A 26,690-nucleotide genomic window follows, 5' to 3' on the forward strand; every position below is an offset into this window, starting at 1 on the left:
ATGGTGATGGTCAATCACAACCACAGCCCGCATTGAGGCAGCCAGTTCTACTACCAGAGACCACTCTCGCTGCTGCTCACGCCAATATGTTGGCTAAAATGAAAGTGAGAGCAGTAACCTCTCAGGATATTAGAAAAGCTATCTCAGACTTGGAGCGGTTCTCAGGCGAAATTGGTGAGTTAAATCACCTTATTAAAGGTAGAGATCGCATCAAGGAGAGGTTGGCAGCCAAGGTCTCAGAGGAGTTGCTGGACAAAATGACGCGATTTCCCTCAAGGCAGCACTCACATGCCGCATCAAGGGAAGTGTTTTGAACCATATTCAGGCAGACGAGGAAACAGTATGGCCAGTAGTGAAGGAAAGATTAAAGAAGGCCTATGGAGGAGGCAGATGGTCCCTAGAGGAAGACATTTTCTACATGCTGCGGGAGACGTAGACACGCTGTTATGACAGTTTAATCTGACCACAGAAAAGATGAGAAAGACTCTTGGAGCGGATGTTGTCAGTTGGACTTGCTAAGGAGACGAATAAAAGAGAAGGTTTACCACGGGACCGCACTTTCGTGGAATGTGCTCAAGATATGATCGACGCGAACGCTAGAGAGGAGGATGCAAGGATGGATGTCGATGATGGAGGATGGAACAGAGTACCGTACCACCGCACAAGGAATCCGTCAACACCATGGAAGGGAAGAGAACCCAGGAATAGTGGTAAAGATAGAGGTACGGGAAGAAAGGCGACCCGAACTAGGGCAAAATACGCAATGAAAATATTTGAAGCATTCATGAGCTATTTCCAGTAAGTAAAGTGATTTCTTCATGTCAATATTTCCTTTATGTTTCTCTCATTTCAAAATTTTTAATCACTTATTTCATATTTCACCATAACCAGAAAAACTAATATTAAGAAAACTTGTATCTTCATTTTCTTAATATGCGTTAATTGATACCTGCCCTAAATTCAGTACGAAAGTCAGACGTGGTCGTCATACCTGATCGGAGATTGATACCTAACGCTATTAAGTTCTGTGTAATAAAAAGAACTGTGATCACTGCTGACTATATGGTTATATTTAAGCAATTGATCGTGATTGCATTGGAAAAGCAATCGGGTGCTATATTTCCCTGTTGGATCCGATTACGATTTTAATAGCTTGTCGAAGGTGTGTTCTTAAAGTGATACTGACCTATAGACGACTTAACATGCTTCGAAAAGACATAGGAACTGAAAGAGAGTGAGGTGAAATCGAGCGGTCCGAACTAAGAAGGAAAATTTTCAGTTGGAGAGATGAGACACCGGTCTGGAATCTAGGAAAGAAAAAAATTCAGATGGGGAGATGAAGCCCCAGTCTGGAATTTAAGAAAGGAATAATTTCAGATGGGGAGGTGAAGCTGAAAAAATTCATCATAATCAATCGTTATAACCTGCCCTGTTAACACCGAAGAATAAAATCGTTTCTGAATTCAACTTTCCGTAAAAATTCTTCATCATAACTGAGCTTTCATCATTACTACAATAATTTTAGTCTCTTCAGCCAGTCGAGGAAACCGAAATTATTATGATGGATTTTTAAAGGGAATTATATTTTTAAAATATTTTTTGTATGCGTTTTCTTTTTGTTTTATTTCGGATCGAAAACCAAATAAAATTGTTTTCGATTTTTGACGATTTGAATGCACCCTTAATACGTAACATCAATAAAGTTAATTTATTTTAAATTCTAATTAACTATCACATTCTGAAAAAAAGGTAACTCACTACATTGGGTGCGTTGGAGAAGATAAGAAAAACAAGAATATCCTCAACAGATAGATTTCTAGCCACTCTTATGACCTAGCGAAAATTAAATCTGAATTGCAAACATTGTAGAGGTTAGGAGGAATGGACATCTATAATAAGATTCCCAGTACACGTACGCACGCACGCATCCACACATACTCATACGCACACACACATAAAGTCCGGTATTTTACTTATTTTTTTTACAAACAACCATTGGAACTGGGTATTGTGAAGAATAAAGATTTATTCAGTTATTTAGTTGAATTTAGAACGTAATTAATTTCAAATCGTGTCTTGTTTTTCCTCAATTGAATTTTCATTAGGCAGTAAAAGTTTCTTAAATGATAGCTACTAATTCAAACCTGTTTGTGGAGCTAAATCGTTTTACATTAATATTACTATAAAATAAACAAATTACAACACACAATAAACACAGCTATTCGATCATAAATTTAGGATACTACAAATATAGCTTTAATATCAATTTACCAAGGAAATATATGATGAATTTGTATAATAATACTGTATCTTGGTTTTGACTTATGTAATCGTTCTTTAGGAAGTTGAGCAAACTTTGCACATCCATCTTGGTAAATCTCGTCATTAATTCCTCTGAAAAATAATTATACATTAGTACTTGTATTCTACAAATTGTAGAAACATTTATTAGCTTATTATGAATATTATCTTCTATCTTATATAAGATAAGATTTATAAGCTCGTCACAAAAGCATTCGCAACATTTTATAAACCTTGAAATACCAGATTTGTTATAAATACTGCTTGAATATATTCGATATGTTTATTCTTTAAACTTTTTTTCGTTTGCAAAAATCAAATACATCGTGTGTGGTGCGCACTTAACATTAGGCACCACGGCTTGCCTCAAGCATATGCCAGGGGTGCCACATGCAAATGCCTCTTTCTTAAATACTGAAAAAAAAAAATTAACATTAAACAGCAAATATACAGTGCATTCAAGCCTTAATTTAGGACTGAATTTTCTTCTCTTGGCTTCTAAGGATAATTGTCCTATAATGTTTGGTTTAGCTCGTCAAACTGCCGCGACAAAAAACATTTAGGGGTCCACTGCAGTAGATAAACAAAATTAAAGGTATTATTGAGGATGTTATTTTGAAAATTTGTCATTTAAGCGAAGTCAGGTTATCTCAATGAGAAATAAACTTAAGTTTAAATTCTCTTCCTCCTCAACAGGCCCACCTTCAGACCCATAGACAGGAGCCTGTCCTTTAACGTTCAGCGTCCTCCATCCCTTTCCTCTATACTAGGACTGTTTGGGGACATACATACAATCTAGGTTACCACACCGATGTCCTGCATATACTTCCTCAGCTAAAAAGATCCTTTCATATTCTTCCAAGGATTCCACTCATCACCACGCCTAATCGTCATATATGTCATGCAGAAGCCACTTCCAGTTGTAGATTGGTGGGCGGTTAGGCACTCTGTTTAGTATTTCAGAGGAGGTAGGTTTGTTCTGTCTCTGACTTAACCTGGTCATGTGGTTCTAATACTCCTTTCTTTAATTTTCCCCTTTTCCCCATCTCATTTAGAGGGTGAAGCTTACTTCTTTTCTGATGGAAACAAGTCCACCCGCTGTATTATACTTATTACTGTATTATGTTTATGAAGAGCATTTTGGCTGGAACCATATTTCCTATCTTCAACCCTGAGGTTAAGGTCCCTCCTGTGATTGCTCAATGAACACCTTTCCTTACATCTTTAGGATCTTCAGAGGTTTTCCGCTTCTCATTGTCTTCTTTCTAGCCAGTTATTTGTCGGGGTGGTTTCTGGGACTCTAGGGGTCACTATTTCCTGAATTCCTTAAAGCATCCCTTACACTACTCTTGCTACTGGTTTTCGGAAAATCTTGTTTTAATCCTCTTTCCTCTTGCTTTGAGTCAGGTTTCAGCCTATTCTTTCTGGGCTTTCGCTTACTGTTTGTATTCTCAGAACGAAGTCAATCATTAGTGTTCCTATTAACACCATTCTAGGTTAAATAAGGTTCAATTGTCGTACAAACATTCCTTTCAACTCGTTACTCTTCTTTCAATAAACAGATTTGCATAAGAATATACCAATGGATATCTTACCGGCGTCCTTATTCCTTCGATATGCTTAATTTGCTGTCAGAGGTTTCTTAATTTTCGTCGGTTACCTTTCAGTGGAAATATGTCAAATGTCTCTTTTATCTTTTTGAGATCTCCCCATCTCTACCCTCTGTGGCACCTTCTGTCGTATAATTTCTGGTTATGCTTCTTTCTCACCAACGTGGCTTCACTGAGCCCTCGGTCTGGAACCATAGCTTCAACCTGTACATAACCGGTAGACCGCTATCTACTTCAATGCATTAGCAATCACCAAGTCAATTCAGACATGCTATATTTACAAAGAAGCCTCGAAACTAACATTTTAGAGCCATCAAAAACTCCCCATTCCCTTCCCTTTCCGATCCTAATTATTCATGTTCAGAAAACGACACTTTTGGTTTGGCAACATTGCGTAAATGGATCGAACTTTTCAATTCAATTTTTAAAGTCCAAAAATATTGTTCAGTATTTTGTCTTTCAAAAAGCATTTCAAAATTTGAGTTGGGTCTCAACTAAGACTTATCATGAAAAGATTCCTTGTCACTAACGATTGTAACATGGGTTGGCGATTTTTCAAACATCTAGTAATAAGCACTTTTATCACTGGAATAGATGAAATGTATTTGTACGTTTTATACAAGAATTTTACTTACCTAATGCTTGTATGGATTTTATATTTGTTATTGTTCTGAGCGCTTCGGATCCAGATAAGTCAGACCTGTAAACATAGGTCTCCATATATAACTTTAACGATTTGCTACCCGTTTTTTGTAACTCCTCTATTATGGCTTCCTGTTGATAAATAAAAAATTTAAACGGTTATAAATAGTAATTCTCAAATGATTATACTACTAATTTGGGTTATTGTAATAAAATCAAAACTCACGGAGTATCTTATGCTTGTAACTTTTGCATATCTGGCCTGGGTAGCATTTTCAGGTAATCGGATTGTCTTCATGGTGCTGGCGAATTGTACATTCTCTTTTTGCTGAAAATTATAAACTAATTAATTTTAGACGTAAATATTAAAATATTACTGTATGTAATAAAAAAATATGAATCGAAAATCTTGACACCATTTTTGGGTCGAGGTAGGTCCACTTGAAAACAAATTAAATTGAAGAAAATCCAAATACTTTAGGTACGTTTTCAAAGAACTCTTCTGAGATATGAAAACCACTTATTCACTATCAGAAATGAATTACCCTACCAAGTTTTAAAAACTTAAAACAGAACGAAACCTTTTTGTGATAAGTACTTGGTGTCCACCTGTCCTTAACATAACATTCTATGTCAATGTAACTTAGTCGGAAAAAGTCTGTCTAATTTTTTTCCGATACATTTTGAACATTTTTTGAAAATCTAAAGTTTAAAGAATTCTTTATAGAAAATTAAGCTATACTCAATTCTATTAAAGTAATTTATTTTTTATTATTTATGCTTTAATGAGTTATAAGATCTACCCTAAATCAACAATTCAGCCGTCATCATCAATATTATTTTTCCCAGGTACCGAGTTGAGAAATCCTTCATGATTCCTCCTACATTATTTTGTTGATTATAGTTAGTGCGAATTTAACATTACGGGAAAACTGTGGCAAGGCACCAAGTTGAGAATCAAAATTTATTTAACATTATTGTCATTATAAATTTTAATTTTAATCATTTACTTTCGTCAATTATTCCATATTTCACGCTTATTGGAGTTCATCGGTTATCAGTAATGTCAAAATAAAAACATACAAATTATACCGGCTTAGAATAAACTAAGCAGTTTATTTCTACTACTAGTATTTTTTTTTTGTTTTATTATTCCTACAATAATATTTTTAAAGAATAAGAGGATCAACATTTGTCCCCTCTTCCTTATAATAATTTAGAATGTTTAGAATCATTGAAACACAAGCCAGTTTTTGTAACGTAGATCACATGGCGAACACGCACCACGACAGACGTGTGGTCATAGGTGCCTTCTAAGTTATGGAATTGCTATCCCACCCTCTGGACTATTAGTTGCTAGGGGACAATTTAAAGACGACTTGAATCGAATAAGTCTCTGGGCAGAAGAAAACAAGCTAGACACAGAAAAGACTAACGCAATTATTGAAACAATTCCTCATATTCCAACTTTGTTCCTAAATAATAATATAATAAAATTCCACCTATCTTTTTTTCTCTTTTAATGACCCCCTACCTGGTCATTTCTGACATTTAGGGAAGAGGGTACATCTACAGGGTGCCAGCCAATTCTAACACCATAGATGGGAGTCAAGCTTTCATTTCATGGGGCCGCTGCAGAAATAAAAGTCGACCCCCCAGGCTGGATTCGAACCGGCGCCGCAGCAGTTCCCAGTTTGCAAAAACCTACACCTCAACTTCCTGAGCTACAGACGGCCCAATACCCAAATTCCACCTATCCATCCTTAATCTTGGAATCACCTTCGAATTAATTCCTTCCTCCCAAAAACCTTCTCCACCCTGAAGGGATTAAATCACCAACTTACCTTGGCAACCCGTGGATTTATGGTTACCTCCTTGATATTTCTCCACTTTGACCATTGTGTGATTTATTCGAGTCTCTGGAGATCTCGAAGTAAAATTAAAACGGTTGATTAATTGTTTTATACGTTTTATCTTCGGTGTCCTCAGAGACGCTTTTGTCACCCGGTTTTATGAAGATTTGAAGTGTCTTTACACCTTCTTCCGTCATAAATATTTCCTCGCATCCTTCCTCTAACAAGTTATCCAATATCGCCGTCCATCGTACATCTCTAATCACCTTCAATTCAAATCCTCATTTCGTTCCCGCAAAATCCGTTCACAGCCTTCAGACTTATACGTGAGTGCCCTTCGAACCGCAGCATTTGAAAGATCTTTCCTAATCCGTCCCTCTTTAATACGAAATTCCATTCCTTTCTTCCTTCGTTGCTCTATTACCATTCCACCATTTAAAACCCAAATCTTTAATCACCTCCTGTACACATTAAGTATGAAGAATAACAATTAAAATTCTCAAATAAACAATATTATTAATATGTATATTAACATTAATTGCTCCTTTTTGTTAATTATTTTTACTTCATTTATGTTTGATTCTATTTTATTTCATTTCATTAGAAGTTAATTACCTTATGATATATGATTTTATTTTATATCCTGTATTTTTATTTTATTTTTACATTTTTTTGTGAATTATTGTTGTCTATTTTTTTCTAATTAATTGTTTTACTGATATTTTATATGATTTTACAATTAGATTTTTATTTTAAAAATATTTATTCTAATCTAAGGCTTTTTAAAAGCCTATTTTCGATGCAGTAATGTGATTCAAAAGGGACAAGTCCCAGAAATAATAAAGACTATTACAATTATATATAATAAAATTAAAAGACACATGATTTTCTGCTCTTTCTATATTTTCAAATACGTTTTCTAATTCAATTATAAACTTTATTATGTCTTTCCCTTGATTCTGAAATTCAATAGTAAAATTACATCCTTAAGTATATTAAAAGGTATTTTTAGGGTAGTTCTATTGCCTACTCTAATTATTGTTTAAAATTTGGTTTGTATTTTTTATTTTATTATCCTTGTTCGAAATTTTAATTATTTTATTCTTATTTATATATCTGCCATATTTATATACCTGACTATATAAGGTAATAACGCAGAAGCAAAACACGAAGTTGGAGATACGACAAATGTAGAAAATAAAGAAGTTTGATAAGAGTTTATGATCCTACGAAGATTCACATTAAAATATTTTAAAACTTATTTTGTTAAATATGTAAATCTGAAAACTTAAACAAAAAACTAGTGAAATACATGTAGTATTTGTGTGTCATTGGGAATATAATAATAACATGCTTGAAACAACAATTAAGAGAAAGTTACAACCTATGAAGGGCCAGGGGTTCAGTAAAGAAGTACTATTACTAGACCAACGGTTGTGCAAGGAGGTGATTTAGTAAGAATCACGCCCGACCGCCAGATTTTTACCCAATTAAGGGTACCCAATTTAAGAGGCTGAGTGGACCCCAAGAGGGCTCCAAGAATCCACAGGAGTTTACTCACGGCTACAGTGTAACAGAAAACAATTTTCTGCCCAGCCAGATTCGAACTCGGATCCTTAGTATTATGTCTTTATTATTATATCCTTAGTAGCCACGCGCTTTACTTCGTGGCCACCGCGCTCTTGCCGGTATACGAGGCGCAGCGACTGCGATACCGTCTGATATTATCTATCGTAACCTGAACTGTCCCTACTACCACACCACAGCCGATGACTAAGAGTCATCTTTAAAATAGAGAGACACTTTTCACGTGCTCCAAACGAAATTCATGGTATTCACCATTTTCGCTCACTGCTCAACCAGGACAAGGGAAGCAGCAATAAGATGCAGAAGTGACCACGACAGCGAAACTTTCAACATATCACCCAGATAAGCTATAATTTCTTAATGAAAGAGACCTCCGTACCGCTGTTAATATATAATTATCCTCCTACTAACCTACTAAGTCATTTGCCCCCTCAGGGATTGTATTTATTTTGGTCTCTTGAAAATATATATGCTCACTAATAAGCTGAAAATTTCTCATAATTTAAATTCTCGTTTCACACTAATTTGGAATAGAATTTCCACTACTTTCAGGGTACCTAGAGTAATGCACGAACGAGGCCCAGGTGAAACACTGGTTGTAACATGGTTCCGTAGTTTTGAGCAACTGATTCTGTTTTTTGAATTGTGAGTAGTAAATAATAGAATTGTGAATGCTACTTTTCACCCTTTTAAAGGATCTGGTAAGTTGTCATCACAATTTTCTTGAGGTGCTTCGTCTCCTGGAGTAGATATATTTTAATAACCTGACGTGTTTTCTATGATTTCAGCACAATTTTGTCGTGCAGTGCCAATGTTATCATCCGTAAGGCATAGGATCATAAATTAGAATAATTTTGTTACAGTACCGAAAAACAACTCCTTCGTCAGACCCGATCCAATCTGGAGCATGCTTGATCTTTTTAGCAAGGCGGACAAGTTTTGGAGGAATGTCGAGTTTTTAAAGTGCGTCATATAACTCTTTTCTGTCAAACGGATTCAAAATCGATGAAAAGATTTTGGAATTTGGAAGATTGGAGACTTTGGTATCCTGCCTGATACTTTCCAAGAATTCTGCGTGAGGAAGAAGCCAATTAAAGAGGATATTTTATACCATCTCACAGGGACATGAAAATAACAAGATACCCCTGTAATTATTACAATCTATTTGAGAATTGAATATATACCTATTTTCCATTCCCCTGGCACGATTTCTTCTTCCAACTTGAAAAGGATGAGCTCGAGAAACACTTTTTTAAAACCATTTATACAATATTTTAGGATTGAAATAGTCCAAGTATTACTATTTTATATTTTTTTATTGTACCCATTACCTTATCCTCATTAGGTGGCTCTACATCCATTTCCTCCATTCCAATTAATTTAACTCTAACGTATTAGTTTCTTTAATATTGGAAAATATTTACTTTATTCAGCTGTCTGGACCACTGTTGTAGAATATCTTCCTTTCCAGTAAGGAGTGTTTAATCCTCAGCCTGACATTTCTTATTTCTTATTTATATTACTTATAAAGGCACATAGGTACATTTCCACCCCCTTCGTCCACTTTCAGTAAGAATAACCGCGTGTCATTAGAATTTCGTAGATGTTCAAGGTATGTTAACTACTTATTTTCCTTATCTCTTTTCTATCTTCAATGTGTCCTTTTTTTGTATTTTTTACACGATTTATTTAAATGTGGAGTATCTGCACCATCTTTGAGTAAGCTTCATTATTCTTAGTGGTGATCTCGATTCATCATCAAAGTATCCTGAACTGACTAGTTCGATAATCAATTCTTTTGTTCGGAAACCTATTACTTCCTGGCCTGCTGTAGAGAAGGCATGATAACATTCCTACCCTCGTTCCATTCCTAATTTCGTAACATTCCCATATATGATATGGTGGTGTCGACCCCTTTTCCAGCTCTCAGGAGCGATTTTGACAAATGAGGAGTAAGAAAAAAGGAAATTTCGTGGAGAAGAGAAGAATCTCTATTTTTATTAAATTTGACAAAAGCTATTAAGGAATGTAAGAGGTTGCATACTTAGCAGTAGTTAGTCGATAGACTGAGACGATAAAAAACGGGTTTTAGTGATTTCGGTGCGGGCATCAATGCCCAAGTACGCTTCTGTGGAATGTATCTTGGGCACTGTGTTATAAAGCCCAAAAATGAATCGTGTAGCTTACGAATTAGGCACGGGTCAAACTTCATTTTAAGGTTAGTTTCCGTAGCGCCATGGTTGTCATGGGATATCACGTGTTGTTTCTTACTTTCTGTGAAACATGAATACTATTCCAAGGTCATTACTTATTTAGCTTCATCAAGTAACTTATTATGGTAACCTTACCAATGAATATTGTGAAACTTAATTTTATAAATAATTTTACCCGATGAGCGACAAATAGGGCAAATAAAGTGTTTAGGTATTTATTGTAACCTGACGTTTGAACTAACGGCTCGGTTGATTTTTATATTGTACCAAATGAGTTCGAGTGTATATAGAATCATGAAAACAAAAGCCGTTTCCTAAAAAGTAAGCCATATTTTTTAAGAAAAAGAGAGTCAAATTCGTTTTTGGTGTTAACTTAAAAACCCTTAAATACTAATGTTCATGAACGAAAACAAAAATAATTAACGAAGCCGACTGCGTACCCATCACAGTTATATGCTAACTAAATATTTTCCAAACCGCCCAAGCAAAATATTTTTTCTTTTATAATAAAGTTCATATTTAAGACTTTTTGAAGACACAAAAATACAACAATATTTTACGGGGCCCACAGTCGGTATTAATTGTTTCATTAATCTAACCATATCATGGAAGTTTCTGCCAACTGACATTGCGTTATAGGGCCAGGTAAATTTTTTTTTTGTACGTTATGAAACTTCACATTTATGGGTTTTCAAAGCCGCTAAAGAAAATGTTTTTGGCCGATATTAACAAGCGATTTATGGTTTTTGTGATTCTGTCTACTTTTGAACTAACTTTATACAATTGACAGCATTGAAATAATTCAGACCGACGGGATTAGGAAAGTTGGATGAAATTTTTTTATACAAAATAATGTTGATATTTGTTTTTGGCATCTCAAAAAAACGTTAAATATGAATTTACATACTAATCCAAAAATAATTTTTTAGCTTTAATATGATTTTTTTTTTTAAACCAAAGAAAATGCTATAAATTCAATATGACTACATCAATCTACGCAAAACTCACGGTTGTCTTAGTGTCATATAAATGCATACAGAGCTATAAAAAAAAATAGAACAGGAGATATTAAATAAAACGTTTGAGAAGTTCTTATTTATTTGAAACTGCTTTTTCTCCATTACATAGGAATAAAATCTAATAGTTATTGAAATGTGTTAAGATAGTAGAAATATAGCTTTCCAAAAGTTACAGTAATGTTTAATTTGGATAAAATTGTGAGGAGTTATTTAAATCTTTATTTGTAACTGCTTTTTCTCCATTACATTGGAATAAAATCTAAAAGTTATTGAAATGTGTTAAGATAGTAGAAATATAGCTTTCCAAAAGTTACAGTAATGTTGAATTTGGATAAAATTGTGAGGAGTTTTTTAAATCTTTATTCGAAACTGCTTTTTCTCCATTACATAGGAATAAAATCTAATAGTTATTGAAATGTGTTAAGATAGTAGAAATATAGCTTTCCAAAAGTTACAGTAATGTTTAATTTGGATAAAATTGTGAGGAGTTATTTAAATCTTTATTTGTAACTGCTTTTTCTCCATTACATTGGAATAAAATCTAAAAGTTAATGATATGTGTTAGGATAGTAGAAATATAGCTTTCCAAAAGTTACTGTAATGTTGAATTGTGAGGAGTTATTTTGGTTTCGTGAGCGCAGGACATAGGCAGAAACCAAATATCAAGTCCAAAAATTTATATTTGTTTATTTATATGAAGATTCCTATTTAAGTGCTTCAAAAGACGTTGAAAACAAATCTGACTTGATCTGTCTAAAAATAAAATTTATTGACCTCCTTTACTGGTATCTTATTTTGGTATTCGTAACATTTAATACGAACAGCAATGTAATGTTCTTATTCTTCATGAAATAACAAATTTATTGGTATATAATAACCATTGAATAATTGCAGAATAACCTAGCGGCCAAAGCCGGAATACGATAATATTTTTTTAAAAAATTAATTGTATAAAATATGTTTTTTTCGCATTTGCAAGAACAATCCGGCAAGAGTTTACATTTTCCTAGTATTACCAAAAAAGGTTTCATTGAAATACGCGTAAGGTTTCATCCCACGCCCATAGCCTTCCCTTGTTAGTTATAATAAAAACACTGTATTGTGATATTTAGTTATAATGTAAAAATTTAAAAACAAATAATGATAAATAATAAAAAAGGTAATAAATATTATATCATTGTTAATTACTTTATGTTAGTATTTATATAATATCTAATAACAGATTGATTAGTATTCCGTTTCTCTGAACAACCCAAGTTTTGGCAGCATTGCTAGTAAAACAAAGCATTTCTCTCTTCATTTAATCAAGAGTAAGTAATATTTATTGATTCCGTCTGGGACAAACAAATAGAAAAAATGGTCCCCAGTCATCTACACAAGTACCAAAGGCCAAAGTAGGTCTATTTTATAGCGAACTGGACGAAACCGAAAAAAAGATCTCTTTCTGGTAATAATATATCGATGATTTTTTTCACACTCGTGGCTATTAGGTACATTTCCTCTAACTTAAGGAAAAATGTAATTTAAGGTCACTGTTTTAGGAAAATTACAACTATATAATACATTTTTTGAATAAACATTTAGCAAAATATTTTTTGTTTTATATAAAAGTTCATATTTAAGACTTTTTGAAGACACAAAAATACACAATATTTTACGGGGCCCACAGTCGGTATGAATTGTTTCATTAATCTAACTATATCATGGAAGTTTCTGCCAACTGACATAGCGTTATAGGGCCAGGTAAATTTTTTTTTTTTGTATGTTATGAAACTTCATATTTATGGGTTTTCAAAGCCACTAAAGAAAATGTTTTTGGCCTATATTTACAAGCGATTTATGGTTTTTGCGATTCTGTCTACTTTTGAACTAACTTTATACAATTGACAGCATTGAAATAATTCAGAACGACGGGATTAGGAAAGTTGGATGAAATTTTTTTATACAAAATAATGTTGATATTTGTTTTTCGCATATCAAAAAACCGTTAAATGTGAATTTACATTACAACTATATAATACATTTTTTGAATAAACACATTTAAGAATAAAATCTAAATCTGTTGAGTCAAAAAAATAATTGCTAAGTTATCATTATTCAAAAAGAGAGACCCTTTAATTATGAGTTTCCTAATGTTAGTAGAAATTTACTCAGCACTATTGTGATGTAAACTATTAATATTTCAAATTAGATAATTAAAATTTTAAAGTAATATATTATAATAACTAATGTTATAAATATAATGTAATATAGTATATAATGTAATAAAATAATATATTACAATAAGGTTAACTTTAAAAAAAAAAGTTTAACAAATTTTTATTAAACTTATATGTGGGTTTGGGAGTGGGTAGCTAATTGGTAAGGCAACTCTTAGGACCCGGGTCGAATCTGGCTGTGGCAGATAATGAGTTACTATCAGTTTCATTATAACTGTTGAGTCAGCCCTGTACTCCGGAGTCCACCCAGCCTCTTAAATTGGGTGCCTTTAATTGGTTAAAAATTTGGCGGTCGAGCGTGACTCTTACCAAATCACCTTCTTGCACAACCGTTGGTATATTAACAGTACCTCCTGACCCTTCATAGGTTGTAGCGGTACACATATAATTAATATCTGGGTTTTAATGTAGTTCGTGTTTTCCGTCTGATAGCTACTATGAATTATAAAAAATTAAATACAGGAAAAGCAGTTTTTTACCTCAGTAACTCAGTAACAGCATTCAGCATATCTATAACTAATATAATAAAACTACATAATATCTGGTTATTGCATAATCAAATATAAACTATTTGCAAGAAATGAATACAATATAACTGTAATGCTGTATCGTGGTTCACGTTTAGGACTATAATGGTTCTAGTGGCAGCGCCTAGAAATTTAATTGATAAAGATAGTTGAACCAACGTTTCGCTTTTTTGTTTTCAATAAATAGTTTTATTTCACGATTTGGGTACCTTTATTGACCACCACTTGGACTATCTTCCTACAATTTATTATTTTTTTTTTTTTTTTGCTAAAATGTTGTAATTATCCATACATAATTAAGAGGATCGTTTAAGAAATAGGGTTATTTTATTTTTCTTTGTAATTATGTGTTTGGAAAACACTGTTTTAAAAAAATATATATTAATTATATAACTGAGAGAAAAATTAAATTATTTATAGTGAACTTATTTTTTTAATTTAACATCCATTCATCTTTACCATTGTAACCTACTTTTACAAACTCACTCTCTATCTAATGATTCCTTACCGATTCCAATTTACGTTTAATGAGGATCCTTTTTTTGTCAACAGTAGGCAATAATTCTCGGTCACGAATTTTGTCTTCAGGGTGATCTTCGTTTTCAGAGGTCTTGAATTTCTTTCTGGAAGGATCCATTTTGTAGTAGAGCACTGATGTATGTAGGGAAATATTCTATTTAGTCGTGGACAAGAAGTATTTCGAAAAGCGATAAACAACAAATAACAAATAACAATAACAAATAACAAATAACAATAACAAATAACAAATAACAATTGACTAAACGCAGTATTGACTTATGATATTCGAAATGACTTCCTCAAGACGATATGTAAAGAATACTTTAATTATATTAGTTATCAAGGATTATAGCGTATAGTGTTTATACATCTGCAAATTCCTTTGTTAACTGATATATTATGGATTTTAATAGCTACCTTGCTTTTTTTTAGTATCTATAGAAACACAACAATTAACTCAGGAATATTATTTTCTAAATATTATTGTATTAAACAATAGTTTTTTAAGGAAACATAACGATATATATTAAAAGATTTTAAACTTTAATTGCTTTGAACATATCATGTTTTAGTTTAACTTAATTTACATTTTTAGTGATTTAAGAAGCAAAATCTACGTTTATATTACTTGAAAAATCATTTAAGTAGCACATTTTGAAAAACAGTAGATCTGTTAGAAGGTGCAAGAGTATAAACAAAACCATCCAATCCCATAATAACTCAAATCAGCTAGGTTAAATCAACTAAATTTTAAATCATAAATATAGATGAAGAATGTTGACTTTAAAGCGGTTTCAGGTTATAAAACGTGCCCTTTTGAACAAGTTGGTGTTACTTAAAACCAGAACCTCACTGCGTAAGATTACATATTATTTCTCAATTCCGTTGTTACACCAATGATCTAAACATAAATAATAACGTAGGTAAGGAAAAATAAGAAAAAAAGTAAAGAATGAAAAGGGGGTGAAAGAAGGATAAGAAAAAAAGGAATAAAACATATAACTCACCTACTCGTTAGAGATCAGAAATCTGAGTGAGCTCTATTAAAGTGTGATGTGAAAATTCATTTTTTTATTATATACAAGTTGCTCTGTGGCAAATTGTGAATATAACGATTGCAGTTCGTCGTCAATTAGTCGTTATGTTCTTTATTTGGCTACTAGAAGTCAAGCCTTTGTTGTGTGCTTGTGTTCACTTCTTTGTGCTCACTATAGCCGTAACAAATAAAATAGAAAAAACATTTTATTTGTGTCCACCACCCACGTTCAACAGGTTATGGGCCCAGGCAGTTTGCGAAATTAAAATTTGTAGTGAGACTGTAAAAACAGGTCGGTAGCCTTTTTTTGAGTTCAAATACTTCATAAAGTAAAAACACTTAAGTGCAAGCAGTAATATAAAATGGATCTCAACAGCTTTAATGAAATACATCACATTGAGCCATTGACAGGACCTGAGAACTTCCAAATGTGGAAATTCAAAGTAAACATCTTTTTTAAAGCCAACGGGTTGTTTGAGGTTATTTCTAAAGATGTGATGTATGTCCCATATCTCAGCAGAAACTTGTCATCTGTGGATATAACAACACAGAGCGGTGGATACATAATTTTTGCAAAAGACAAAGTGAAAATTGTAAAGAATGATACTGCGATTGTTGGAAAAAGTGAACTTGAAGGTTGATTTAAATATGAAAACTTATGCTACTTATGTACCTGAAACCAAAAAAAGACACTGAAACATCTGTATTTGTTAAAGACTATATAGTTGGTGTTGATGAAGAATCTAGTGGTGAATACAAAGGGACTGAACCATTAACGTAGTTTGAATAACATGAAGATAGTAAAAGAACATTTAAAAATGAGGTTGATCTTTATTCAGGTGGTGCCGAAAGCCGAGAACTCTGTGCGCTGGTTATTTTTTATTTTTTTGGACTCTTTGTTCTTCAGACGAAAATTTTGTTTATCATTGTTTTGTCTTGGTGGACAATTATTATAAGTTGCATTTTTCTTTTGTTTTTCTCACGTTCTTGGTCAATTTAATTTTTTCATTTCCTCTACTGTGAAAAATTTAATTTTAACATGATGAACGGAGAACAGCAACTGCTGGTAAGAGCGCAAGTCCTGAACTTCCCTCTGCCTAATCAAGCGGCTCCGGCATTGCCCCCACTACCAGATACTACGTTAGCTCAAGCCCAGCCAATGTATTGGCCAAGTTAAAAGTGAGGACAGCCACGTCGCAAGATCTTCGGAAGGTCATGTCGGACTTGAAACGATTCTGAGGTGAGATTGGTGAGCTAGCTGAAACACTTCCTCAAAGGCGGCGACCACATTGTAGGAAGAACGGAGGCCAAGGTAGCGGAGGACCTATTAGCTCGGAATGATGCGGTTTCGTTGAAGGAGGCATTAATTTGCAGAATTAAGGGGACCATCCTAAAGCACATTCAGGCGACAGAAGGACGAAGCAGGCCAAGCCGAAAAATAGCGGTCGGAAGGAAGAGCGGAGGTGCCATCGGTGCGGAAAAACAGGTCATCTGATGAACCAGTGTCCTCGCACCCGAAGCTTTGAATGTGGAAATGAGGGCCAAATAGCGAGACGATGCCCCTATACGTACTGGAGGAAAGAGCCACCTCTTTCCTAGGAGAGCCTATGGAAGTTAACGTGCAGAGAGTGAAGCAAAAAAGAGGGCCTCATAAGCCAGACGAGTCGAGCAGTGACGTCTCAGAAGTATCGGAGGCATCGGGCACAAATGTGGAGGACGGAGAAACAAGGGGGCGGAGCATATCGAGAAATGGATAGAGAAGAGTGAAAGGGAGGAGAAGATCCACCGACGGGATCTGAGGAGAATATCTACAAAGCAGCGGCCGCATGAGGGAGAGTTGCAACGTGGGGAACGAGATCAACGGCCTGCCTATCCTGAAGAGAGAGGAGTAAAGTGCTTGGTTGATACAGGGAGCTGCAATACTATCATATGTCAAGAGATATTGAGGAAGCTGAGAAACAGAAAGAGGACATGCCAGCCCAATGTATGTCATTGTAAATTAATCACCCTGGGTAGACCCTGTAGCGTGGAAGGGGAAGTCGTTATGGACCTGGGTGAATAGGGGGGTTGGCGGAGGTAATTTGATAATGCATGTAGAGGCAAATATGCCACGCAAGTATCAGATTATTATCGGAGGCCACTTATTTGCAAAAGTGGGGGCGCGAATAAGGAATGTGGGTGTTGTATCTTTATCTAATAGTGGGGAACCGATGGGATATTTGGTTGAGACAGAAAAACTTCAGTTGTCAACGGCTTGTAAGGGGAGGGACACTGCGGGTAGGAGCGGTTAATAAGACGAGTAATTGGAAGGAGGAAATAATGGGAGAATACTCGAATTCTTTAAGGAGAGAGAAACGTTGGGGAAGACGGGTAAAACAGTCCATGATATCCCACTAAAGCGGGACATGATTACGTACGTGAAAGAAAGGAGATATCCACAGGCGCTTCGACAACACATTCGGGCAGAATTTTGTTTAAGAGAGTTTAAAAGCACAAGGTATAGTGGAGAGTACCTCGCAGTATAATAACCCTTTATTGGTGGTAAAGAAAAAGAGTCTGCCAGGGGAAACTACTGAAAAATACCGAGTGGTAATAGATTATAGAAAACTGAATGATAACACAGTAGATGAAAAGTACCAGATGCCGAGACTGAAAGACATTCTAGACAGATTAGGAGGGGCAGTCATATTCAGCATACTTGATCTTAAAGCAGGATATCACCAAATTGCGATGCATCCGCGAGATCAACACAAAACGGCCTTCACGTTTGAGAGGGGTCACTATGAAAAACGCCCAGATCACTTTTCAGCAATTGATGGGCGAATTTTTACGAGGTTTGGACGATGTGTCCATGTGCCAGGTCTACCTTCTCGTCTTTAGCAAATCGGAAGAGGAGCATAGAGGGACGTCTTTCAGAGAATTCGACAATTTAGTCTGACATTTTCCCAGGAAAAGTCGGTGTTAGGTCGGGAGCAGATTAATTTTCTGGGAAAAGTGATCTCATTGTGAGCTAGAAGTGTAGTTTTAGTGAAGATGTTTTTGGAGAGTAATAATTCTAAGTCGTAGGAAGTATTGAGGTTATTATGTTTTGTTTTTTTTAATGTGAAGTCATCTTTTTTTTTTTTTTTTTTATGTATTTCGGGTTTTAGTTTTGGAATTTTATGAGTTTATGAGGCCTGTTCAGAAACTGGTAGGGGGAGTTGCGGGATGACCTGGCACGGTATCAGCCCTCATTGTAACGTAAAATGTGTGTAAGGGAGATTAAAAGGAGGAATAAAGGAGTAAAATAAAATAGGAATAAAATTTATCATTGTCACCCGACTGCACGTAAGTTATTTATATACAACAGATTTATAAACGGGTAAGAATCCATAGACGATCGAAAAAATAAAATACTTACTTAAAATTGACAATATTGGGTAAGTAATTCATAAGTGAATTAATATGTATAAAATATATTTTATCAAACTTTGTTGATTTACGTCTCTCGCATTTTCTTTTCAACATATTTTTATAATATTAAAAAAAATAAATAAATAAGAAAACAACATAATCAAGTAAATATTCACATTATTTTCTACAAAGCATGATTGCAGGGAATATTCCATAATGAGTATAGTTGTACTCTCCACTTATGATAGAATATTTTATATTGAGATATCACTTACTAAAAAAATTGATCCTTGTAAGGACTATCACCATTTTTTTTTATATTTATATGCTGAGCCATTCATAATGTAGTCTATTTATTCAGTAGTATCCTCATTTGGATCAGATTTTGAAACAGTATATATCACCTTTTAATTTCAATCTTAAACCTTCTGAAAAACTTTTAACTTCTCAATCAGTTGTATCAATGTCTTTTTTAAGACCTTCCATTTCTTCATAATATTTGATGGCACTAAAAACCATAAATTAAAATGACCCTTCTTTCATTTTATTTTTTCTTCATGGGTTGTAATATAATTTTTAGAATTGGTTTCTTGTTCACCTATCTTATCATCATATTTGTCTTCATTAGATATTAATTCATTATAAATTTCTTTATTTTTGTTTATATGTTTATCGCTATAGCCTCCTTTATTATTTATTAACTTATTTGAACATTTTACTTCATTATTCATAAATTAACCTTCACAATGGTTTTCATCATTTATTTTTACCACTATTACTAGCCAACCTCCACCATTGGCTGATGAACCATTTAGTGTCACAGAGAAAGTACAAATATGCTTTAGCATACTGTTTGGATTTACATTCTTGGGAGTGGTTCAGAGCTGGACAGAGCCCAAGATTATCTGTCTAAGGTATAGTATTCACACATTTGACTTTCCAGTGTCAGAAGTATACATTCAGATGAAGATATGCAGCAAGGTAATCATGTCGTCTTCATCCTGAAAGCGCCTTCATTCTGAAAGCGGCCACACTAATAGCTATGGGAAGTTCCTCATCTGTCACTAGGCTCTCCCACTTTCTGATGACAGTTCTGTGAGGTGCTGTTTAATTCAGGGAATATTTTGGCAGATGAAGACAAAATGGGGAATGAAAAGTTGATCCCTGCTTAGCTAGTTTATCTACTGCCTCAATGCCACTGATATTAATATGGATCCCTTGAAACTTGAGATGCTCGGTTAAGCAGTTTATTTAATCTCTTCCTACAATCTATTGTCTCTGGTAGTCAGTGAGTTGTGGGATAAACTCTGAGTGGTGGACTGAGAGCCAATGAGGAATATGTCAGGTATATATGCTCTCCATTGCTTTATGCAGGACCTGTGATGATCTTAAAGTGGTGTTCTGTATGATATATAACTTGTAAGTAGAACTGTTGCTTGCTATGATTGTGACTTTATGCCCACACACGAGAACTGGTTTAATGCATGATTTATAAGTAGTTTTAAAGAGGTTTTGGCCAGCGTCCTATTTTTTCGCTACCCATGCCCAATTTTCTCACCACACTGAACTATGAGGGTTTCCGTGTCAGTCTTCAGTCAAGTGAAATGCCTAGTTTGAGATATTATTCTCCTCAAGGTTTGAATAAGTACAGAAAAGAGTCTTATTAAGGATTTTAGTAGAAAGAATGAAGAGTAGTATATGGTGCTTAGTTCCTCATAATTTCGCTCAGCCCATAGCTTGAGTTTCATGAAAGCATCATTGAAACATTTTTCCAGGGTGACAAAACATCTACTAGTTACCCAAGTAAGAAGATTGTTAGGGTAGAGAAAGGCCTGAATAACTGGTGCATATTGCACACCATTAACGCTATAATTGATCATCGAATTAGGCACAACTTATTATAGCTCCTCAGGGTTGATCTTGCTTCTGAATTCAAAATTTTGAAGTATAGTTAGGGTACTTCAGACAAATTTGCCTTTGTTATAGGAATGATTTGATCTATTTGAATAGGCTTTTGGATATTATGTAATTAACTAGTTTATGGATAGGCAAGGATCACCAGATGGTGTCATATATTGCCTTGAAGTCAATTAGAATTGCAAATTGTTGACATTATTCTGTGATAAATGTCTTTTTATCATATTATGTAAAGGAAATGTTATCCATAATGCTTCTGTGATTGGGGAATCCAGTTTGATAGTAGAAGATCCCAACAGGAGAAAAAAGGCAGTTATTTCACCCCAATTTTTAATTACTTAATTGAAAACTATGTATAATTACTAATCAAAATTGATGAGTCTGCCAAGTATATGTACGGGGAATAAAAAATGGCGGCTGTTTCAAAATGTTAAAAATAATTAATTTTTTATTCAGAGCTCTATATGTTTACAACTACCAACAACAATTGAAAATCTAAGAAAGCATCATTTAAAGTAGTGTAAATTTTCTAAAATTTAAGCCCTAATAGAGTTATTTACGTTCAATAGCTCTTGAGGTACAGCTTTTTAAAAAGCAACATTTCATAAAAAGGTTGTATGGAACGTACTGAAAGATCAGTAGTTAGTGAATTTATTTTGAAAAATCTATATCTCAAAAACCATCTTTCGTACAGATGTCTATTAGCACTCAAATTAAAGCTAGTTTAATGAGCTATAAAGTAGTTTATAACATTTATTTTCATAGGAGTAGCAGTTTTCATGAAATTTGCTAAAATAAATTGATTTATAGTTGTTCGGATAAATTTTCATTTTCCAAATTTATATTTATATGTGAGTATCATAAAAAGTACTACCCCTACGAAGATAAATGTAATAAACTACTTTATAGTAAGTTAAATTTCCTTTATTTTGAGTGTTGGCAGACATATGTGCGTCTTATGGATCTAGAGATATATTTTTAAAAAAATTAAACATTTTATACGAACAACTAGAAATTAACATTTTGTGAGTTTATTTTGTCAAATATCATAAACACTACTACTCCTACAAAGATAAACATTAACTATTTTCTAGTAAATTTAACTATGGATGTACTTTATAGTACATTAAACTAGCTTTAATTTGATTGCTAGTAGACATTTGTACGTCACATAGTTCCTGAGATATAGATTTCTCAAAATAAATTGACTAACTACTAATCTTTCAGTACATTTTTGAGAAATGTTGCTTTTTAAGAGCTATATCTCGAGAACGATGCAACGTAAATAGCTCTATTAGGGCTAATATTTCAGCAAATTTACTCTACGTTAAATTATGTTCTTTTAGATTTTCTAGTGTTTTGGTAGTTTTTAAGATATAGAGCTCCAAATGAAAACTGTTTAAAAACTAAAAATGTTTTTTAAGGTTTTGAAACAGCTGCCATTTTTTATTACCCTTACCTATACTTGGCAGACTCATCAGTTTTTACTAGTAATTATATATAGTTTTCATTAAAGTAATCAAAAATTGTGGTGAGATAACTACCTTTTTTTCTTCCCGACTCTTGTACTATGAGTATCATCAATGATTCTTTGTGATTCAACGCCCTGAATGAGTCAGATATCATCCTCACTTTGCAGCAAGACCTGGTAAGAGAAACAGATTTGTAGCTTTGTTGTAGTTAATTGCTGACTGAGTCGACTTTCCTTTTTTTGGGGGGGGGGGGTTTCAGCTTTCCTCCACTTTGAAGGGAACAAGTTTTTTCATTGGTAAGATTTCTAACAACTAATAGTGTTTCCTTCACAGATTATCCAAAATGGATAAGTAATTCAGGGAAGGTCTCATTAATCACAGTAGCACTTAGCTTCTTGGTTTGGTACAGAGCTAGATTGAGTTTTACAACAGTGAAATCACAGTTGAAGAGCTGGTGGGCTTGTTCATTGAGGTATCATACCCATAGTTGTTTTTGAAGAGTTTTGGCAATTGTTTTATCACCTCTTGTGTGGCTGATATTTACATAACATGTTGGCTATGTCTTTACGTCACCATAAACGTGGTGCTATATTTTAGGGGTCACTATTATTTAGAGAAAAGATTATCAGTGAGATTAGGTGCCTTCTTTTCTGAAGTGCAGCTAAATAACTAAATGTCTATATGCTGAATGTTTAAAACTCTTGATTTCTCTTTGGAGCTTTACCTAGTCTTACCTCAATCTGATGAGATGAGTTGTATTTTTAGTTTTTTTAGCCTTTTGCTGGTCATTACATAAGAATTGAATTTTAAAATGGTTGGTCATTTTTATTTGACCATGGGGAATTGATTTTATAGCACATTCTAGGGTGGCTTTATGCATTGCATTGACTATTGTCTCTGGGGTTTCGGTAACTATAGACTTTGTGAGTAAGACACTAGAGAGTTTCTATATTTATAGCAAAAATCTTTTAACCAGAATGTTCCTTCCTATGCACAAAATTCTAAAACCTCCTGTTAGTTTTAAATAAAGTGATAAGGATATAGAAAATACAAAAAAAAAATTATTTTTATTTAATAATTTTGTTGGTATCACAGATTACTTCAATATACACAAAACATACAACATAGATAGAATATTATATTAAACAACAGTAAACATAGTATTTTTGCTTTAAAATTTTAAGAATATATTTTATATGATTGGAAGTTCATTATAATCAAAAAGGCCTCCTTAAATGAACTAACTATTTTAGTGTATTATCAGAGTTCTTCTTCTAGAATAAACTAAAATCAATATCTTTTGAAAAATAAATAAAAAATTAACAATAAAATGAGATTATATTTATATTTGATTGCTTCTTTACTTGTAAAATTATTTTCAAGTTATTGGAAATTGCATTGTAAAATTAGCAAGACATCCCACCATTAAAGTGTAACATAAATGAAGTACTTTGAGTTTACATAAATCAAATGAAATTTTAGTTTTCGTGTTAATTATATACATATCAAGTGCAATACTTCTAGAATATTATATTATTAGCATTGTGAATTAATAGGTTAGATAAACAAAAAGGTTTTTTAGAATCTTAATTATATGCCAAAAAATAGCTTTAAAATGTACAGGTACTTGTTTTTTTGGATTAATTAATTTTATAATTTTCTCATAGTAATATACTACTAGTTTTCAGGAGGATAAAATATAAGGTAGAAAATATTACGTAAGGATAAAGTTTAAAATATTTTTCTAAAAAAAACACAATTTAACATTAAAACAAAACTATACATATAAAAATTTATTTAGAGGAACCTCAAGCAAATCATTAACTTTAAGTTCAATTAAAGTAGGTTGCTGATAGTAAAACCGATATCCATGATATGAAAAAATAAAACAAACGGGTTTTGAAAAATAAGATACTTGGAAGGACCAATTTTGTTTTTGGAAATATTTCTATCATGAGTATATTTCAGAAAAGAAGTTGAAAATTAGTTAAAATTAATGATTCTACATTCACTAATTACGTATAATATCATAAAAAGTTGCTTAATATAAATTGTAAATGAAATAATATAGTATTGTAAAAACTGCTGAATCAAATATGATATTGCAAAGCTTTGTCTTATTAGAAAACTATTTCAGAGTTTTAAGCCCTTAAGAGTTCTCATATTTATACAAAAAATTAGAGGATATAAAATTGGTAAGAAATTAAATTGAGTTTTTTATTCGACTAAAAAAAATATTAATCCCTATTAATTAGTGAACCTAAAAATAATGCTTGTTAGGTAATGCAACATATAGGTAGTTCATATAATAATCCAAATACCAGCTAGCCAGCAATTTCTCTAGCTTTTTTTTTTGTTTATTCTTTTGTTTATAAGTTTACATAACATAATTTACAATAGAAAGTAGAAAATAAGCAAATCAGGTGCACAAAAGGACACTTATTCTTTAAAAAATACATTTCTTGACATATGTGTACATGAATTTTCAAAATAACACAGTAAAACGTATTTTGGGACTCTTCTGATTTTTTCTTTATATTAACTTCATAAATTTCTACAGCTTTGGTACACTTTATAAATACTTGTAATCTGAAGAGATAACTGAACAGATTATTTGTTTTAAAAACTAATATTTACAATTAATATACACATCATGAACAATAACATTTAAGAACATTTTCAGGATTCAGAATAGATTAAACAATTTTTTTGATATTTTAATTTAACTTGATAAGACTAAAAGTTTTTTCGTCCTCACAACAAAAATAAAAATAAATAAATAAATAGATAAATAAAAGAACTCAATAAAATATTCCATAATATCATTTGTATAAATTTAGGAGGCCTTCTTTCTGATATTTGTGGATCAAAACATACAAAATAATACATTATATAAATAAACATATGCAAATATAAAAGTGTTTATTATATGTATATATATCCTTTTTTATAAACATATATATGGTAAATAACCCATAATACATCATAAAACAGCTAACTTCATGAAAAATGTTATTAAATTTTTAGTTGGATAAATTTTCTGGCCTGCAGTTATATATTTATAAAAAAAAAAAAAAATAAGCTTTTCACTAGCCAATGCTTAGACTTAGTTGGATGACTATTTTTTAAAATAATAATTTAAAGAAATATTCACACAATTTTAATATTTCATATAGATGAGAAAAATATATACCCTTATACTTAACAAACAAAGCTCTTTTATACAACTAATTTACAAGTAGAGTAGTAATAAATGCTATATAAACAAAAAATATATGAATCAATGGATTCATGAGGCAGTCTCATGATTAATTTTATATAATAAAACTCAATGCTACATGCAACAGCTACATTGTTAATTTATTTACTTTCTAATTAATTAGTATCTATCTATGAAACAAAAGACAACACAGCAAACATTAGAATAATAAGAAATTAAAATAAAAAGTTAAAGAAGTCAGACACAGATTATGAATATTGGTGACGGACGTTGAGATTCACTTCTCCGTCAGGTAACCTTTTCATCAAAGCCCAGGCTTCAATTCTTGATAATTGACAAAGATCAATATTATTCACTGAAAGTAATTCATCCCCAGCAAATAAGTTTCCACATTTTTCTGCACATCCACCTATCCAACAGTATTTTTATTAGTATCAGTATTTCTAAATATAGATGTAGTATATATATTTATATATATTATTATTATTGTTATTGGTGCGACAGACCATAGAGGGCCAAGTCCTCGCGCGATGTACATAGGAAATACAGCACACTTCTCATGACGAGGTTTTCATAAGGTGGGTTCATTACTCCCACGCCTATTTTTGTGAGTGCCACGCATTGGCTTACGGGTCTCACAAATGCCTGGGAGGAGGTTGTGAGTGAGTATTGCATGTTTATGTGCTTGAAAAAATCCCAGGTAGGGCTGGGGACTCGATCTTGTAACCTTCGGGTTGGTAGACAGGCTCGTTACCACGCTGCTACCATGACCTCCTTAATATATATATAGTAATATCCTCTTTTTTAATCAATAGTTGATATTTATATATAAGTGATTTTAGTTATTTTTTTATTTTATGTATATCGTTTCAGTATTGTTTATTTGTTATTTTAAATCAAAAAACAAGCTAACCAGTTTTCGTTGTCTAAAATAAATACGCTGTTCAAGAAACAAGAAAGATGGCGGTCGCGTCCTTCTGAAGTGTTCATTGAATTGTATGAGAACATGGATTGAAATTTTTCAACTTTTGTTGTTTCTATGCAGTAATTATGAAAAAGGAATAATCAAAGAAGAAATGGAAGAAAGTAACAATTATCAATAAACTATTTACATCGTGGATTATAGCAAGTGAAGCCGAGCGATTGCACTGCAATAGATTAT

General features: G+C 32.9%; 2 protein-coding genes across 2 annotated transcripts in view; both read right to left on the reverse strand.

Annotated features, from left to right (window-relative positions):
- The window catches only part of LOC106682050 (uncharacterized), a gene marked incomplete in the record, with an annotated part of 42,632 nt that extends 27,784 nt beyond the window's left edge, over positions 1-14,848 (reverse strand). The window contains 4 exon segments of the mRNA XM_067051478.1: positions 2,272-2,394; positions 4,547-4,685; positions 4,780-4,881; positions 14,480-14,848. Of these exon segments, the coding sequence (XP_066907579.1) occupies positions 2,272-2,394; positions 4,547-4,685; positions 4,780-4,881; positions 14,480-14,608 (493 nt within the window).
- An 8,548-nt stretch (positions 14,849-23,396) lies between these two features.
- Positions 23,397-26,690, reverse strand: part of LOC106682051 (uncharacterized) — a gene marked incomplete in the record, with an annotated part of 32,151 nt that continues 28,857 nt past the window's right edge. Inside the window, 1 exon segment of the mRNA XM_067051481.1 lies at positions 23,397-25,937. Within this exon segment, the coding sequence (XP_066907582.1) occupies positions 25,777-25,937 (161 nt within the window).

This window comes from Halyomorpha halys, unplaced genomic scaffold (assembly GCF_000696795.3).
Source record: "Halyomorpha halys isolate HHAL.00 unplaced genomic scaffold, Hhal_1.1 Scaffold386.1, whole genome shotgun sequence".
Classification (NCBI taxonomy): domain Eukaryota; kingdom Metazoa; phylum Arthropoda; class Insecta; order Hemiptera; family Pentatomidae; genus Halyomorpha; species Halyomorpha halys.